This window comes from Notamacropus eugenii, chromosome 1, assembly GCF_028372415.1.
Source record: "Notamacropus eugenii isolate mMacEug1 chromosome 1, mMacEug1.pri_v2, whole genome shotgun sequence".
In the NCBI taxonomy this organism is placed as follows: Eukaryota; Metazoa; Chordata; class Mammalia; order Diprotodontia; family Macropodidae; genus Notamacropus; species Notamacropus eugenii.
The window spans coordinates 430,026,876-430,044,429 of NC_092872.1; the positions used below are offsets into that span (position 1 = coordinate 430,026,876).

Consider the following 17,554-nt stretch of genomic DNA (forward strand, 5'->3'; position numbering starts at 1 on the left):
TCAATATGGAGGCAAGGAAGAGGGACTGAGGAAATAAAAAATATTTTTTCAAAAACTGTTTTCTAAAAAACAAGAAAAGTTGTTATAAACTCAACATTATAATTAAATATGCAACTGAAAAACCTTCAGAGGCAGTAAGATGGTACAGTAAGACAGCATGTCAGGTCTAGCGTCAGAAAGACCTGATTTTGAATCTGGCTTCAGGGGCAACTAGAAGATTTAGTGTATAGAGTACTGGGCCTGGATTCAGGAAGCTGTTGTTGTTCAGTCATTTTCAGGCATATCCAACTCTTCATGTCCTCTTTAGGGTTTTCTTGGCAGAGACACTGAAGTGGTTTGCCATTTCCTTCTCCAGCTCATTTTACAGATGAGGAAACTGAGATACAGGGTTAAATGACTTGCCCAGGATCACACAGCTAATAAGTGTCTGAGGCCAGATTCTGAACTCAGGAAGATGAATCTTCCCGATTCCAGGCCAGGCACTCTATCCAATGTGCCATCGAGCCCAGAGTCAGGAACACCTGACTTTAAATTCTGCCTCAGACATTTTCTAGTTGTGTGACCCCAGGCAAGTCACTTAACCTCTGGTTGCCTCAGTTCCTCATCTGTATAATGAGCTGGAAAAGGAAATGGCAAACCAGTCCAGTATCTTTGCCAAGAAAACTCCAGGCATGACGGCCCACAGGGTCATAAGGAATTGGAGAAGACTGAACAGGGAGGGCTTAATAAACATTTGATTGTGTTCTTCTCTTAACCAATTATACTCCACCTTGTATTTTTCTTATGTGTATGTATCATCACCTGATGAATGAAATCTGCTCCTTGAAGATAGCGCTTTCACATGAGATCACATGAAATCCCACATTTAAGGAGCTTTGCCAACTTTAAAGCTCTGTGTAAATACAGACCCTTATTGCTGTTATCCTTGGAGCTGATCCCCAGTGGCCACTAGCACCCCGCTCATCACAGCACTTACCACTTGGTGAAATTAAATGAACCGAATGGGATGGGCTTGAACAGGGTCCCTCCCTCTTGAAAAGTCTCCAAGCCCTTTGCCTGGACTTTCTCTCACTTTCTATTTTGCACTTAACTCGCACTTCCCTGAAGCACAGTTATTTCTATGGGAGTCTTCTTCCTTCCTTCACCTTCCTTTCTCCCCTCCCACATCATTAGTCTGCAGACTCCCAGAGAGCAGTCTCTGTTCCATCTCTCTTTGCATCCTTAGCACCAAGCACATTAAAGATGCTTAATCAGTCTGCCGAATGATTTAATCAATCTCTAGTGTCCTCATTCTTCCCTAAGCTCCCTTCAGGTCAACTGTGACCTCAGACTTTTCTTCCATAAAAACTTGTTCTCAAGAAAGGATAGGATGTCAGTCAGAAATATCTGAACATGAATTTTGAATAGCATCAATAAAGGGCCTTGGAGATATGATCTAGTCCAGGGGTGGGGAACCTGCAGCCTCAAGGCCACATGTGACCTTCTAGGTCCTCTTTTGACTGTCAAACAGCAGAACTTGAGCACCTAGAGGGCTACATGTGGCCTCCAGGTTACAGGTTCCTTACCCCTGACTAGTCCAACTCCCATTTTGTACAAAGGAAGAAAGTGAGACCCAAAGGTAAGAAATGACTTGTCCAAGATCACACAGCTAATTAGTGGCAAAACTAGAACTAGAAAGAAACCAAGTCTCTGGCCTTCCTTAGATCTGGGTCAGAACCTTGACTAGGAATCCTAGCACCTGGTGCAAATTCAAGAGAGTGAGAGAAATTGGACCAGTCAACACCCTCTTGGGATTGGGGAAGGGGAAGGGAATTGGGCCCTAGGAGAAACAATCCAACCTGTAGTGCAGTTGTGAGGAGAAAAAGGCCTTCCCTGCCTTTCCATCCCCCTCCTCTGACCTACACTGGCATGTGACTGCCCACCCTCACCCTCTCTCAGGCTCACCTTTCCCTCAACTTCTACAGGTAGAAAAGACAAAAAGAAACTCAGTCTCCTGAACGCAGCATGGAGGAAATAGCCCTCTCCTAAAGATACTGGCCTCTGAACAAACCCCTCACAGCCTGGCCCTAATTGCAGCTCTAATTCCTACAGTCCTATCAAATAGAGTGGGTGTCATTCAGCCTAAAGTGAAGCCCAAAACTACTTAACTATCCCATGTTCTCTTATGATTTACTGAATATGCTTTTTCCTTGTGGGGAAGAAGGACCCAGAGTGAAGAAGACAGGCTAATAGCAGATGTGACAGCTTCACTTACCGTGGGAAGCAGCCCTGCCAAAGCTGTGGTTGTCATGGGGACTCTGCTCGGAACCTGTGTGCAGACCAGACACAGTCAATTGGTGGAGAATGGTCATATATGGTTAAGCTAGAGACCTTGAAGCTGTGTTTGGGAGGATGGGGCTAGGGAGAGGGGACACAAGCATTGAGAAATATCAGCAGCCAACAAGGCCATTTCCCTGCCTCTCCTTTTACCTATGTATATGAAAGGTAAAAATCATTTTATACATATATAAATATATACATACACATATGTATATTATATGTATACATATATTAAATTTATAATTTATATGTCATATATTTATATGGCAATTTAAGATTTGCAAATATTTTACAAATATTATCCCATTTGATCCTTATAACAATCCTGGGAGACAGGTGCTATGATCATCCCCGTTTTGCAGATGAGAAAACTGAGGCAGAAGAGGTTAAGTGACTTGTCCAGGGTCACACTACTAGTAACTATCTGAGGCTGTATCTGAACTCATGTCTTAATACTCCAGGACAAGTCAACCATTCATTCACTTCATCAATCAGCTGCCTTTTCAAAGTACTTTTTTATATTTCACCCTCTCAATGGAAACCGGAATTATTGTATGCTTTTAACATAGGAAGAAACAGTTTCAGAAAGGGAAATAGTTCACATTGTCCATATTTAAAGTGTTTTTTATTTTTTTGGAAGCTAATAACTTTATTTTTTTTTTTTATTTATTTAACTTTTAACATTCATTTTCACAAAATTTTGGGTTACAAATTTTCTCCCCTTTTATCCCCTCCCCCCCCAAACACCAAGCATTCTAATTGCCCCTATGACCAATCTGCTCTCTCTTCTATCATCTCTCTCTGCCCTTGTCTCCATCTTCTCTTTTGTCCTGTAGGGGCAGATAGCTTTCTATACCCCTTTACCTGTTTTTCTTATTTCCTAGTGGCAAGCACATTACTCGACAGTTGATCCTAACACTTTGAGTTCCAACTACTCTTCCTCCCTCCCTCCCCACCCCTTCCCTTTGGAAGGCAAGCAATTCAATATAGGCCATATCTGTGTAGTTTTGCAAATGACTTCCATAATAGTTGTGTTGTATAGGACTAACTATATTTCCCTCCATCCTATCCTGTCCCCCATTACTTCTATTCTCTTTTGATCCTATCCCTCCCCATGAGTGTCGACCTCGAATTGCACTCTCCTCCTCATGCCCTGCCTTCTATCATCCCCCCCACCCTGCTTGTCCCCTTATCCCCCACTTTCCTGTATTGTAAGATAGGTTTTCCTACCAAAATGAGTGTGCACTTTATTCTTTTCTTTAGTGGAATGTGATGAGAGTAGACTTCATGTTTTTCTCTCACCTCCCCTCTTTATCCCTCCACTAATGAGTCTTTTGAGTGCCTCTTTTATGAGAGATAATTTGCCCCATTCAATTTCTCCCTTTCTCTTCCCAATATATTTCTCTCTCACTGCTTGATTTCATTTTGTTTTAAAGATATGATCCCAACCTATTCAATTCACTCTGTGCACTCTGTCTCTATGTATGTGAGCGTGTGTGCATGTGTAATCCCACCCAGTACCCAGATACTGAAATGTTTCAAGAGTTACAAATATTGTCTTTCCATGTAGGAATGTAAACAGTTCAGCTTTAGTAAGTCCCTTATGACTTCACTTTGCTGTTCACCTTTTCATGGTTCTCTTCATTCTTGTGTTTGAAAGTCAAATTTTCTTTTCAGCTCTGGTCTTTTCATCAAGAATACTTGAAAATCCTCTATTTCATTGAAAGACCATTTTTTCCCCTGAAGTATTATAGTCAGTTTTGCTGGGTAGGTGATTCTTGGTTTTAGTCCTAGTTCCTTTGACTTCTGGAATATACTGCTCCATGCCCTTCGATCCCTTAATGTAGAGGCTGCTAGATCTTGTGTTATCCTGATTGTATTTCCACAATACTTGAATTGTTTCTTTCTAGCTGCCTGCAGTATTTTCTCCTTGACCTGGGAACTCTGGAATTTGGCCACAATGTTCCTAGGAGTTTCTCTTTTTGGATCTCTTTCAGGCGGTGTTCTGTGGATTCCTTGAATATTTATTTTGCCCTCTGGTTCTAGAATCTCAGGGCAGTTTTCCTTAATAATTTCATGAAGGATGATGTCTAGGCTCTTCTTTTGATCATGGCTTTCAGGTAGTCCCATAATTTTTAAATTGTCTCTCCTGGATCTATTTTCCAGGTCTGTTGTTTTTCCAATGAGATATTTCACATTATCTTCCATTTTTCCATTCTTCTCTCTTTGTTCTGTGATTTCTTGGTTTTGCATAAAGTCATTAGCCTCCATCTGTGCCATTCTAATTTTGAGAGAACTATTTTCTTCAGTGAGCTTTTGAATCTCCTTTTCCATTTGGCTAATTCTGCTTTTGAAAGCATTCTTCTCCTCATTGGCTTTTTGAACCTCTTTTGCCAATTGAGTTAGGCTAGTTTTTAAGGTGGTAATTTCTTCAACATTTTTTTGGGTCTCCCTTAGCAGGGAGCTGATCTGCTGTTCATGCTTTGACTTCATGTCTCTCATTTCTCTTCCCAGCTTTTCCTCTACCTCTCTAACTTGATTTTCAAAATTCTTTTTGAGCTCTTCCATGGCCTGAGCCCATTGGGTGGGCTGGGACACAGAAGCCTTGATTTCTGTGTCTTTGCCTGATGGTAAGCATTGTTCTTCCTCATCAGAAAGGAAGGGAGGAAATGCCTGTTCGCCAAGAAAGTAACCTTCTATAGTCTTATTTCTTTTCCCTTTTCTGGGCATTTTCCCAGCCAGTGACTTGACCTCTGAATATTTTCCTCACACCCACCTCACCTCCTGATCCTCCCAGCCCGTGTTTGTGGTCTGAGATTCAAATGCTGCTTCCAGCCTCAGGGCTTTTGGCGGGGGCAGGGCTGCTATTCAGTATGAGATTATGATCTGGTGCTGAGATCGGGGCAGGGCCACCTCTCAGGCTCAGTTCCCTCAGGGGGTTTATGCGCAGACCTTCCGCAATGGATTCAGGCTCCCGCCCGCTTGGGGAGCCCCTGTCTGCAGCCGCCTCTCAGCTTCTACCTCCCGGGGGGGGCCTGAATTATGGGGGCACCCCACTCCCCTCTCGACCCGCCAAAGAGACTCTCTCACCCACCCCTGTCACCTGTGGGTGGAGGGACTTGTGCGGCCGCTGGAGATCCCGTCCCTGAAGCCTGCTCGGATCTGTTTCTCTCGGTGCCGCAGCCGTGGCCGCAGCAGGTCTGGGCTGGGCTTTGTGTCTGCAGCGTGACGGACCTTTTGCGAGAGGTTTGCAGATCCCTCTGTGGGTGGAGGGACCCGTGTGGCCGCTGGAGATCCTGTCTGTGAAGCCTGCTCGGATCTTTTCCTCTCGGTGCCGCGGCCGCGGCAGGGCTGCGCTCAGCTCCCAGTCCCGGCGCCCAGTCCGCAGCGCGAAGGACCCCCCGGCGAGAGGTTTGCAGGTCTCTCTGGAACAGAAATCTCCCTCGCTCCAATATTCCGTGGCCTCTGGGTGCGGAATTCGCCGTGAGTTACTTCCCTGTAGCCATTCTATGGGTTGTGGGTTCAGAGCTATGTGTATGTGCGTCTTTCTACTCCGCCATCTTGGCTCCTTAAAGTGTTTTTAAAAGGCCCACCAAACATTTACCTTACCGCAATCCTAGGATTTCCAAGGATTGATTATGCTTGTTTTATAGTTGAGGAAGCTGAAATCCAGAATGGTGACTTTGGCTTGTCCAAGGTCACACAGCAAGTTGGTGGCAGAGCTGAGGCTTGGACCCTGGACTTCTCTCTGAATCCAGGCTTTCTCCCATACCTTACTACCTCCCATGTTCCCTTCAAGACAAATATCAGCCCAGACTGAAAGGAGAATATGGAAAGTAAGCCAATTATGGATTCAGGGTTGGAAGAGACCTTAGAGATTATCTGGTTCAATTACCTCCTTTTCCAAATGAAGAAATTGAGGCCAGAGAGGTTAAGTTTAAAATGACTTGGTCAAGGTCACACAGATTAAGTAGCAGAAATGGAATTTGAACCAGGACCTCTAAACTCAACTCCTGGATTCTTTTCATTCAGCAAAATTGGAAAAATGCTCCAATCTCTGTGCTGAAAAGGGGGTAGGACAGGATGTCTGAGTCCCACAGAGAAGACCATCCCCAATGCTGGCATCTCTAGACCTGCACTAAATTCTAGCCCCCTGTCACTCACCAGTTCAGGTGTGATGTCAAGATCCAGGGCCCCATTGGTCTGCAGGAGTGCAAACACAGTGTTGAAGAGGTACGATGGCACTGTCACCTGGGAGGTGTGATCCTCCTTTGGGGGCAGCTTGATAGGCTTTCGAGGCTCAGGGAAGTCGATCAGGTTACCAGACACACTCTTAACCACAGGCTGGGAGCAAAGGGGTTGTGGGGTAGGGTGGAGAAAGTGGGAAAGGATATGATTCTGACCTCATATATTGGCTTCCAGCCTATATCCCTCAACTCCCCATGTAGACCCTGCCTTGCCACCTATGTCCAGGCATGACACCAATCGACCTTAAAGAACTGGGACTAGGGAGTCCTTACACTGAAGAAAAGCTGCTGTCAAACCTCTGAGCAGCCATCATGAGGAAGAAGGACCAGACAAGGCTTGTTGGATCCCAGAAAGTAGGACTAGGACCAAGAGGTGAGTTACAGGTGGGCAGACTTCAATATAAGGCAGAATTTTCAAAAATTCAGAGCTATTCCACAATAGAATGACTGCTCAGGAGATAAGGAGCTTCTTTTTAGGAAAGAGGAGGGAGACAGAAGGGGCAGTCTAGACAGAGGTCGAATGACCACTTCTCAAGGAAACTAGGGACAGGCTTCCTGTTCCGGCATGGGTTGGATTAGATGACTCTTCAATTCTCTTTTTAGGTCTGAAAGTTGTTCTTTCAGTAAAAGCTGCCATAAGCTCCACCCACCCACCCAGGTACCCACATCCAAGCTTTCTCTAAGAAACATTTAGATAGCTAGAAAGTGGCCTGCAACAGCCCCAAGGCCTCCACCTTTACAAAAAGAAAAAGGTGAGCCATTCACAATTTTCACCTAGATGCTTTGCAGTAGCTTCTAAAGCTCACTTACATTGAAATCCAACTGGATATACTGGTTGGAGATGATGGGCAGGGTAGCCAGTGTGAATTCCACAGTGCCCAGGGCACCAAGGGGGACAAGACCTAAAAGGGAAGGGAAAGGAAATGTCATTAAATTAGCCCTGGGCCCAGTGACTCCCACCCACTACAGTCCTGGCCTGTGGGTCTTTATTCCACTTAGTCTAATGTTTTCAAACATTTAATATGTTATAGTGGAAATTGCATTAGAAGTGAGGTTTCTCACTACATGAGAGGCAGGGTGATACAATGAAAAGAGAATCCCAGTTAAATCCTGACTCTACGCTGACCCTATGTGCCTTTGGGCAGGTCCCTCCGGGCTCTTTGTTCTTAAATTTTCATCTGTGTAAAAGGCAGTCAGTCCTGCCTAACTCAGGGGCTATTGTGAGGATGCACTGATATGTATAACACTTTAATTAGTTGGAAGTTCCTTGGAAATGTCAGCTATAATTATTAATAAAGATAGCACACATCTGTTCACATCTTCCCAACACCTCCCAGAGTTTTCATGCATGTTCTCTTGCTAGAGCTGCCTAACAAAAGCCTTGTGAGAGATGCACAATAAGGATTATGAATCCCATTTTCTACAGGAGGAAATTGAAGTTCCAAAATGGGGAATAATTTGGCCAAGGTCACACAGACTTTAAGTCCTTATGTGACAATAGAGAATGAAACAAAGAAGAAACCAAGAGGAAGGAGTGATAGCAGCAACTTACCCAGCACAGCGCTCAGAAGCTCATTCACCACCACCAGGATGCTTTCCACGATGGGACACAGCTACATGGGAGAGAAGGAAGACACATTGGAGAAGTCCTGGGACTGTAGCACTTAGACAGGGTTAGGCTAGACGGCCTCAGAGCACCCCAGCCATTCTACATCTGATTCCATGATCCCTCTCTGGGCTTCAGCAGTAACATGCATTCTTTAGATAATAATGATGATGATGATAAAAATGATAACATTTGTAAAGCATTTCAAGGTTTACAAAGTGCTATACATATATTTTTTGATGCTTACAACAATCCTAGGAAAATGGTGATATTATTATTCCTATTTTATAGTTGAGGAAACTGACGCAGACAGAGATCAAATGACTTGCCCAGGGTCACTCAGCTAATAAATGTGAGAGGGAGGATTTAAATTCATCTTCTTGACCCTAAATCCAGCACTCAATCGCTTATGTGTTTCACGTCACAACCCCTCTGTTCTTTGGTTTTCTCAACCATAAAATGTGGGCATTAGGATGACCTTGAAGGTTCTGTCCAGCTTTAATTCTATGATCCTATGACCTAAGTTAAATCTCTACACAAGTTGCTTAACCTTCTTTGGCCTCAGGTTCATCAATTATAAAGCAAGGAGGTCTGACTCAATTACCCCTAAAGGATCTTCCACTTCCTAATCTTATGGGCCTTTGCTTTATTTTTCAGGGTCTTAATTAGCTCTGGCTGAGTCCCAATGGGGCTGTAGCTGTAGGATATCCTTTGAGACATTTCTGGGCAGTGATACTGTGCCCAATGTTTTCTCATCTGTAAAATGGGGATAATAAGAGCCTCTTCCTCCCAGAACTATTATGAGGATAAAATGAAGTAACACTGGGGGAGTCAGTTAGGTGACACAGATACTTCTGTGACTATAGTGAGGAGACCAAACTGAGTGCAAAACAAGCCTTAAACATGTATTAACTCTGTGACCCTGGGCAGTCACTTAACCTCTGCCTTGGTTTCCAAATCTCTAATAGCACCTACCATCTGGAGTTGTTGTAAGGATAAAATGAGACATTATAAAACACTTTGCTAAGCGTGACGTGCTATATAAATGCTAGCCGTTGCTATTGTAAATATTATTAATATTATTAACGTTCTTGTTTCCCTGCCTCTGTCCCCTTCTACTGAAACTGCCCAGTGCTGGGAGCTGATAGGATCAGACAGAATTACCTAAGAGGGTTTTCATAAGGGAATTTTAGATGCAGGGATTTAAGGACTTAACGGGCATCATTTGGGAAGTTATATAAATTTCCTAGCATGGTCCAGACTTCAAGGGTCAGCTGGAGGGCAGCAACCTGGCAGGGTCAGTTTGAGACTCACCAGTCTGGGCAGCACCTGGAAGAGTGTCTGTTCCACCACACCAAAGAGTGGGGTTGGCAGCAGTCTAAGCCAAAGCAACAGAAGGGTTAGTCATAGAAAATACAGAAGTGGGTCTTCTCTAAGGGATGTGAGATCCAAATGTCCCTATAGGGTTTCATGGGGCTGGGGCAAACCTAGAGGCCATAAGAGACACAAGATATCTCTAGCAGGTAGGGTAGGTGGGACATTCCAACTTGGTTACAGATTATTCTCCTTCATGAAATCCATGGCTCAATCATCAGGACCTTCTTAATGTTCTTAACGAAGGTATTCCACATCTGTCTCCATGCCTTAGTACTGCTTGCTCCCCATGCCTGGAATATGTGTCATCCCTCTTCCCCCACCTCCGCACATCAGCCTCTGAGATTCCCTGGTTTTCTTCAAAGTTCAGCGGAAATACCACCTTCTCCATGAAGGACTCTTAACTTTTCTATGTGCCAGACCCCCTCGGGAGTCTAATGAAGCCCATGGATTGACCCCCTCTCCAAAGAAGGTCTTTAAATGCATAAAATGAAATGCATCGTATTGCCAGGGGAAACAAATGTATTGATACCATTATCAATATACATACTGCTTATTTGTGTTCATGTATATATATAGTTTTAAACCAAATTCACAGACCCCGAGATAAGAATCTCTGTTCTACATGAAACACTTCTTGGTTCCCCTAGTTGTTAGTACACATGTATAACACACAAACACATATTATTGTGCTTTTACTTTGTATCTATATACAGCATAAACTTTTATATGTGTATGTGTGTGTACCTACATGTTCATCTTCCCCATTAGAATGGGATCTCTTTGAGAGCATTCTTTTTTTTTTTTAATATCCCTAGCATTTAGTAAAGTTCCTAGTTTATAGTAGGCACTTAAATGCTCGTAGTGCAGTTAGGTGGCACAATGAATACAGTGCCGGACCTGAAGTTAGGAAAACCAATCTTCCTGAGTTCAAGCCTGTCTAACAAATGTTTGTAGATTGGTTAACTAGAGGACCCAGCAATCAGGGAACAGAAGTGCTATTTGCTCCTCTAAACATTTGTATCCCAGCAAAATCAGGTGACCATAAAAACTCAGGACTGCCTTGAAAGGTAAAAGACCATAGAAAGGCAAGTCTGGAGGGAGAAGATAGGAGGGAGAAGATAGAAGCCAGAAGAGAGTCTTATAGGCTAACTGGATGCAGGGCTCTCTCGGCCTCAGTTTCTTTCTTCCCTGTCCTACCCAGAAGCTCCCATCCCTGCCCCAACTCCCACCCAGACTGATGGGGTCTCCTTTGAAAGATCTTAGCAAGAACTCTGCTCAAGTATGGCATCATATGCAATACCAACAGTCCTATTGTTTCCCTTACTGGGCAGGCCTTAGCCTAAGACCCAAGTTTTTTCTCCCAGACACTGAAATTTCCTGTCCTCCACCTACTATGGAGGTGGAGGGGATGGGGGAGTGCATGGAGAAGAGAGGGACACACTATCACAGCCCTACCTACTGGCTCAAGACTTTGATCTGAGAAATTGTTCCCTGCAATCTCACATTCTAGTATGATCATCATTCCATAATGACTTGCCTGATATGTAAATTTAAAGGGAGCTAGGGCCTAATGTTCCCTGGGAGGGCTAAACCATTAGTAGTTGACATAGAAGTACAAATTATCCAAATTGGTTAACCCCTAGACCAGAAACATAGACTATAAACCATCAGAGCTGGAAGGAACTTTAAAAAACATAGTTTATGTAGACTGACAAAGTTGGACCAAAACTCTAAAGTGTATCTAGTCCAGCAATAGGCTTGTAAATATTTAACAACTAGCTCTTTGAAAAACAGAATGTAGGCATGACACTCTTTTAAGTTTAATCTGCTCTATTAACATGGACCCTGTCTGACCCTGAGGCAATCAACAAAATAATCAGGCCCTGATTTGTAACTTGCCAATTTCTGGGGTGTGAATACCCACACTGAAAAGTTCAACAATCAGCTCTCCTAAGCCAGTTTGAGCTGGTTCTAGTATATCCCTGACCTAGTCAAATTTTCTAATTTTACAAATGAGGGAACTGAGATCTGGAAAGGAAAAGTGACTTTCCCAAAGTTACATAGTCAGTACCAGAACCAGGACTAGAATCTAGGTCTCCTTACTCCCACCAGGCAATTGTACCCATTTTCACCCAGGAAGATAAAATTTTAAAAATTAACTACAAGCAGAGCCATGCTTCTAACAAGATGTGACTCCAGTCAAGATGGCATCTTTCTCCATAACCTTCCTTCTGGGTCCACTAGGGGGCATTGTCTGACTTACAGTCACCAAGTCAATGGTTCATTCATCCAGCAATGAGTCCAAGTATCGTTTTGCAACTTTTGTTCAACTGGCTCTTAATTTTTACTGCCACACTTCAAGAGTGAAGCAGAAAGAATGGTAGATTTGTTGTCAGAGGTCCTGGGTTCCAATCCTGACACTGTACAACTTCAAATGAGCTGCTTAGAACCCCATCTCCTCATTTGTAAAATAAAGGAGGGGTAGACTGAGGTTCCTTCCATTTCCAAATCTATGATCTTATAAATAGTTTTCATTCTGTTCAGCAGTCCCCTTCCTCCCTTCTCTACATCACATTGAAGTTTGACTAAAGTTGGAGGCCATTTCCAGGCTCATTCTGCACTTCTCATCTTACACAGGTAGGGAAACTGAGACTCATAGAGATTAAACAACTTACTGAAGGTCATTCAGCTAACTGGGGAGAAAATGGCAGAGCTCTGATTTGAATCCACATTTTTTTTTTACTCCCAAAGCCACTGTTCTTGAACTATGAAAACCCATAGCCCTCACAGGATGGAAAACTAGCCAGAGATACCCATAGAGTAAGTCCTTCCCTACCCCCACCTCCACTCCTTAGGCACCTTTACCAGTAGGCACACTAGTGGGACATTAAGGGTGCTGGGAAAGCTCCTCTTTACCTCTCCATAATTTCCTCCCCAATCTGATCACTGAGACCTCGAATCCATTAGCTGGTAAGCAACTTTAGGGCAGAGATTGTCTTTTGCCTCTTTTTGTCTCCCCTGCACTTAACAAGGTCCCTGGAACATACATAGTAGGTGCTTAATAAATGCTTATTGTTTGAGTGATCCACCTACAGAGGCAGATACAGAGAACAGAGCCCTTTACATACCTCACTAGAGCCAAGCCCAAGAATGCAAGTCTCCCTGGGAGAATAAATATCTTGGGAAGAAGAGAATCCCCGTAAGGAATCTCAGAGCTTTGCTGAGTGTAGGCTGGGGAGGCGACACCATGAAGGGAAGAAGGGCCAGAGCTGGCAGGCATCTAAGAGATCATCAGGGACCAGTGCCTTGTCTTACACATGGGGAAACAGGTCCCGGAGTGACAAGGGATTTGCCCAAAGTCACACAATAAGAAACAGAATTGAGCTTAGGTCTCTTGACTCCTAGCCTAGGACTCTTTCCCATTATTCCACCCTAGTAGCAACATCACCAATACCACTCCCCTTCTTTGTTCCTACACACACATACAAACCCCACCTTCCCAAATCCCACCATTAGAGCACTTCACCTCTTCCTGTTTTTAGGACTTTCAAGAGCCCTCTATGAAGAGCTGTGGTAGCCAGGTGGCACAGTAGAAAGAGCATTGTGCTTGGAATCAGGAAGACTCATCTTCATGATTTCAAATCTGACCTCAGACACTTATTAGCTATGTGACCTTTAACCCTGTTTGCCTCAGTTTCCTCATCTGTAAAATAAGCTGGTGAAGGAAATTGCAAACCATTCCAGAATCTTTGCCAAGGAAACTCCAAATGGGGTCACAAACAGTCAGACACAACTGAAATGACTGGACAACAACTATGAAGAAGTCAAGCCTTCTAAGTGGAGACCATTTCCTGCTCCCAGGGTACCATCTCTACCTTTCAAGTTCTATTATTCCAGTGATGAAGTAATGTGTCTGTTGAGGTGACATGATTAGCCTCTGTGTAAAAACTGGGTGTTAATATAATAACACAAACAATAGAACTCTCTGTGTATATATTACTTTGTGATTTGCAAATCACTTTACAGAGGTTATCCCATCTGAGCCTCACAACAACACAGTGAACCAGGAGCTCCTGCTATCCCCATTTTACAGGTGAGAAACTGAAGCTAAGAGATAAAGGGATTTAATTGCCCACTATCACACAGCTAGTAAGTGCCTGAGGAAGGATTGAATAACAATATCTATCACTAATATAGAGCTTAAAGGCTTGCAAAGTGTTTTAGAAAAATCATTTCATTTTCACAATAAACCTTAGAGGTAGATACTATTATTATCTTCATTTTACATATGAGGAAACTGAGACAGAAAGAGATTGGTCACTTTCCCAGGGCCACATAATTAATGTGTTTAAAGCTGGATTTGAAGTCAGGTGTTCTTGACTCTAGACCCAGCTCTCTGCCCATGGTGCTCACCTAGCTATCACTGAGGCACTTAAAATGTGATTTGATAAAGGGGAATTGCCTGGATATCCCATGTTCTATTTCATAAGTGGAAGATGAAATTATGGGACTATCAGGTTCAAGAGAGGTCCAGATCCCAAGTTCCAAGAAGAGGTAATCAGAGTCAGAGGACCTTGGATTCTAGGGGTCATGTGTGAGAAAGGAGGTGTTTCTTTACCTGCCTCCAGCCAAGCTCTAATCCCAGTACCTACCCAGTAACTGGCCAGTACCTACCCAGATAGCAGGCTGATGTGACCCAAAAGGGTATCGCAACTCTTCACAATGAGGATTGGTGTGCCCCTGGGACTTATTCCCAAAGCCAATTTGGATGACACGTTCACTTCAGCTGACAGTTGCAAGAGGCTCCCCAGGGGGCTGGGAGAAAATTCAGAGAGGAACTGTTAAGGGCTCCCCTCCCCAAGTGGGCCAAGAGACCAGCACCATGCCAGTAAAGGGATAAGGATACTCCCAAGGGGCCACAGCCAAATGCGTACATGTTTTAGGTCTCATTAAATGTATCTAAAGGTCATAGAAAAATGGGCTATCAGGACTGGAATAAACAGTAGAATATAGAACACAGAATGTTAGAGCTGGGTTAGAATAAATAATGTTAAAATTTAAATGTAAGAGCTGAAAGGAGTATAGAACACAGACTGGCAGAGCTGAGAGGGACTTCAGAACACAGAATAGCAGAGCTAGGAAGAACTTTAGAACACAGAATATTTTTGAAAGACTCAAGAGACCACCTGGGACAATCTTGACAGATAAGAAATATTAAACCCAAAAGGTGAAGTAACTTATTCAAGACTACACCTTAAGTCAGTGGCAAAGTCCATGTCAGCATGCAAGTCTCCCAACTTCAAGTTTGGAACCTCTTTCAAGACACTATGCCATATCTGTATATGTGTATTATTTACCTCTTGGCCCCCATCCACTTCCCTGAACCCAGTTGTCCCCTTTTCTTATCCTTCATCCATTCACTGAGCTCCCCTCTCCTTAACTACACCTCACTGCTCTCAATAATCCCCTGCCACTGAGCCCATGGTCACCCACCTACCACCCAGCCTGAAGCATGAAGTTTAGCCTTGCAAAGCAAAGGTGGGATGCCCACGAGTCATCAGAAATGGCCCCTTCCTAAGAGTCCTATTTACCCTGATCCATGGAGGCCAACTTTGGTCAGCAGGTTTAACCGCACCCCAAATCCTGGCAGTAGATTCAGGGATACCTTGGGGAGCGTGAGTTCTTCAATCTTCAACCTGCCAGTTAAGGGGAAGGAAAATGAGTCAGACAAGGTGAGGTCTTGGAGAGAGAAGGCATCCCTCCTAGGTGGGGTAGCATAGGGCAGCCTTCTCTAGAATGGTCGTGCAATGGAAGAGGAAGTCCTGGCTATGCCTGGAAGCGGAGGTGGCAGGCCTTGGCACCTTGGGATTTACTGCTGAAAGAGGACTTCAAGACCAACTAGACCGATACACTTGAGAGGTTAAGTGACTTGCCCATGACATTAAGTGGCATGCCCAGCAAGTTAGTGGCAAAGTTGGAACTAGAACCCAGGTCTGCCCACTGCATGCCGCCTCTCTGCCAGGCAGAGCCACACTTTTTTAAAATTTGTCGCTGTTATTGTAGTTCTTTCCTGTGAGTTTGAACTCTTGGTGTGAAAACCTTCTCTGCCAATGCAGATTTGTGCCTGCTTTGCACCTTCTCAATGACATGCTCAGCCTGGAATTTTCCATGTCACATTTAATCTAGTCATATCATAGACAAATTTGGTATTAGACAGAATATCTAAAATCCAAATGTTAGTTGAATGATATTAGAGGTAGGACCTTAGACCAAAGAACACAGTGTTAGAAATAGAAAGGATCTTAGACTATAGTGCTACAGTTGCAAGGAATATTAGAACATAGAATGTTAGAGCTGGAAGGGACTTTAGAATCTAGAATATTAGAGCTGGAAAGGACTTTAGAATCTAAAATGAGAGTGACTTTGGAATCTAGAAAATTCTAGAGGAGGCCTAGAACATAGAATTTTAGAGCTGGAAAGGAGCTAGAATATCAATGCTATTCTGTGTTCTGAGGTCCCTCCCAGCTCTGCCATTCTGTGTTCTGGGCTAGAATATTAATGCTAAAAGGGGCTTTAGAACATAGCATATAAGAACCGGACAAAAAAACCTTAGAATCTAGAAAGTTAGAACTAGAAGGAGTTTAGAGGATAGAATGCTAGAGCTAGAAAGAACCTTAGAACTTATCTGAAAGTACCCTTAGAATCTAGAATGTTAGAGATAGAGGGGGAACTAGAACACAGCATTTAGAGCTAGAAGGGAGCTTAGAGCATAGATAGAATGTTAGAGCTAGAAGGGACTTTAGAACACAGGATGTTAGAACCAGAATAGTTGCTAGAATAGTATAAGATGTTAGCACTGGAACAGACCTTCCCAAAATTACAGAATCCTCATTCCTCAAAAGATGAATGGTCAAAGATGTGAACTGGCAGTCTTCAAGAGCAGGAATGTAAACTAGTAGAGAGATGCCTGGGGAACCAAGAGGTCAATTTGCCTCGAGGTCACACAGCCAGTTTGTGTCCTGGGCCAAACTTGCTGCTTCATCTTTTTTAACCCACCAAGTGAACCTGTCTGTCCAGCCTACAAAGCTCCCACAGAAATCCTTGGGGAAAAGCTGTCCCACTCTCAACAAATATAAATAAATTGAATTGAAAGTGACTTACCCGGAGACTTGTTGCACAGCTCCGACTATCCCACCGAAACCGAGCAGGCCCCCTCCTCCAAGCAGCCCTCCAGACCCAAGTAGCCCTTGATTCAAGGATGTGACAGTCCCCAGCACATTCTGTAGGATGGGACCACCCACTAGGGAATTCTGGACAGCTGAAATGAGTGACAGAAAGTTAGGCCCTTAGGTGCGCTCCAGGCTGAACAAATACGCCATACCCATTTCCTGAGAGACAGCCAACCTCACTAATTTTATAGGATTTCTAGCCAAAAAGGATCCTAGATATCAGATAGTACAACTCTTTTATTTTACAAGGAACAAACAAGGCCCAGAGAGCTTAATGAACTGCTGAAGGTCACACAGCTAGAACAAAGTGGAGTCAGAATTCAAACTCAGATTTTTTTCCAAATTCAGTATTCTTTCCAGTATACATACTGCCCACTTCAGGTCAGTAGGCCCAAACAAAAGTCACTTGGTATCCAAGTCAGCCAGATCCATTACTTGAAATAATGTGAAGGAGAAAAAGTCCAACTTAAATCAGTATTTAACCTGAATGGACCAATGAATTCCAGCCAGATCCCAGGGTTCTCCTTCCTCTCACAAGACATCCATACTCAAGTTCTTGTGTCTGGAAGCCCTGAGAAAAAAAATTCTTCCCAGTCCAGGAGAGTGTATTGAATTTAAAGCAGGGCAGGAAACCAGAAAATGAATCCAGCCAAACTCTGTCATCCAATCAGGAAGTGGTCAGACTCTCACAAAGAAGGCTCATCTCTCCAGAGACTCAAAGTCTGGGGGAGATTATGTAGGTCTGCCTATCTCCAGACTCCCCTTTCCTATCCATC

At 43.7% G+C, this 17,554-nt stretch overlaps 1 protein-coding gene across 1 annotated transcript in view; it reads right to left on the reverse strand.

The window, feature by feature from the left end:
- BPIFB3 (BPI fold containing family B member 3) overlaps nucleotides 1–17,554 on the reverse strand; it is a 33,079-nt gene that overhangs the window by 12,585 nt on the left and 2,940 nt on the right. Inside the window, exons 2-9 of the mRNA XM_072642717.1 lie at nucleotides 16,711–16,867; nucleotides 15,141–15,245; nucleotides 14,224–14,364; nucleotides 9,487–9,550; nucleotides 8,119–8,179; nucleotides 7,377–7,468; nucleotides 6,484–6,663; nucleotides 2,255–2,308 (exon numbers count right to left, since the gene is read on the reverse strand). Of these exons, the coding sequence (XP_072498818.1) occupies nucleotides 2,255–2,308; nucleotides 6,484–6,663; nucleotides 7,377–7,468; nucleotides 8,119–8,179; nucleotides 9,487–9,550; nucleotides 14,224–14,364; nucleotides 15,141–15,245; nucleotides 16,711–16,867 (854 nt within the window). The remainder of the gene's footprint in view (nucleotides 1–2,254; nucleotides 2,309–6,483; nucleotides 6,664–7,376; nucleotides 7,469–8,118; nucleotides 8,180–9,486; nucleotides 9,551–14,223; nucleotides 14,365–15,140; nucleotides 15,246–16,710; nucleotides 16,868–17,554) is intronic.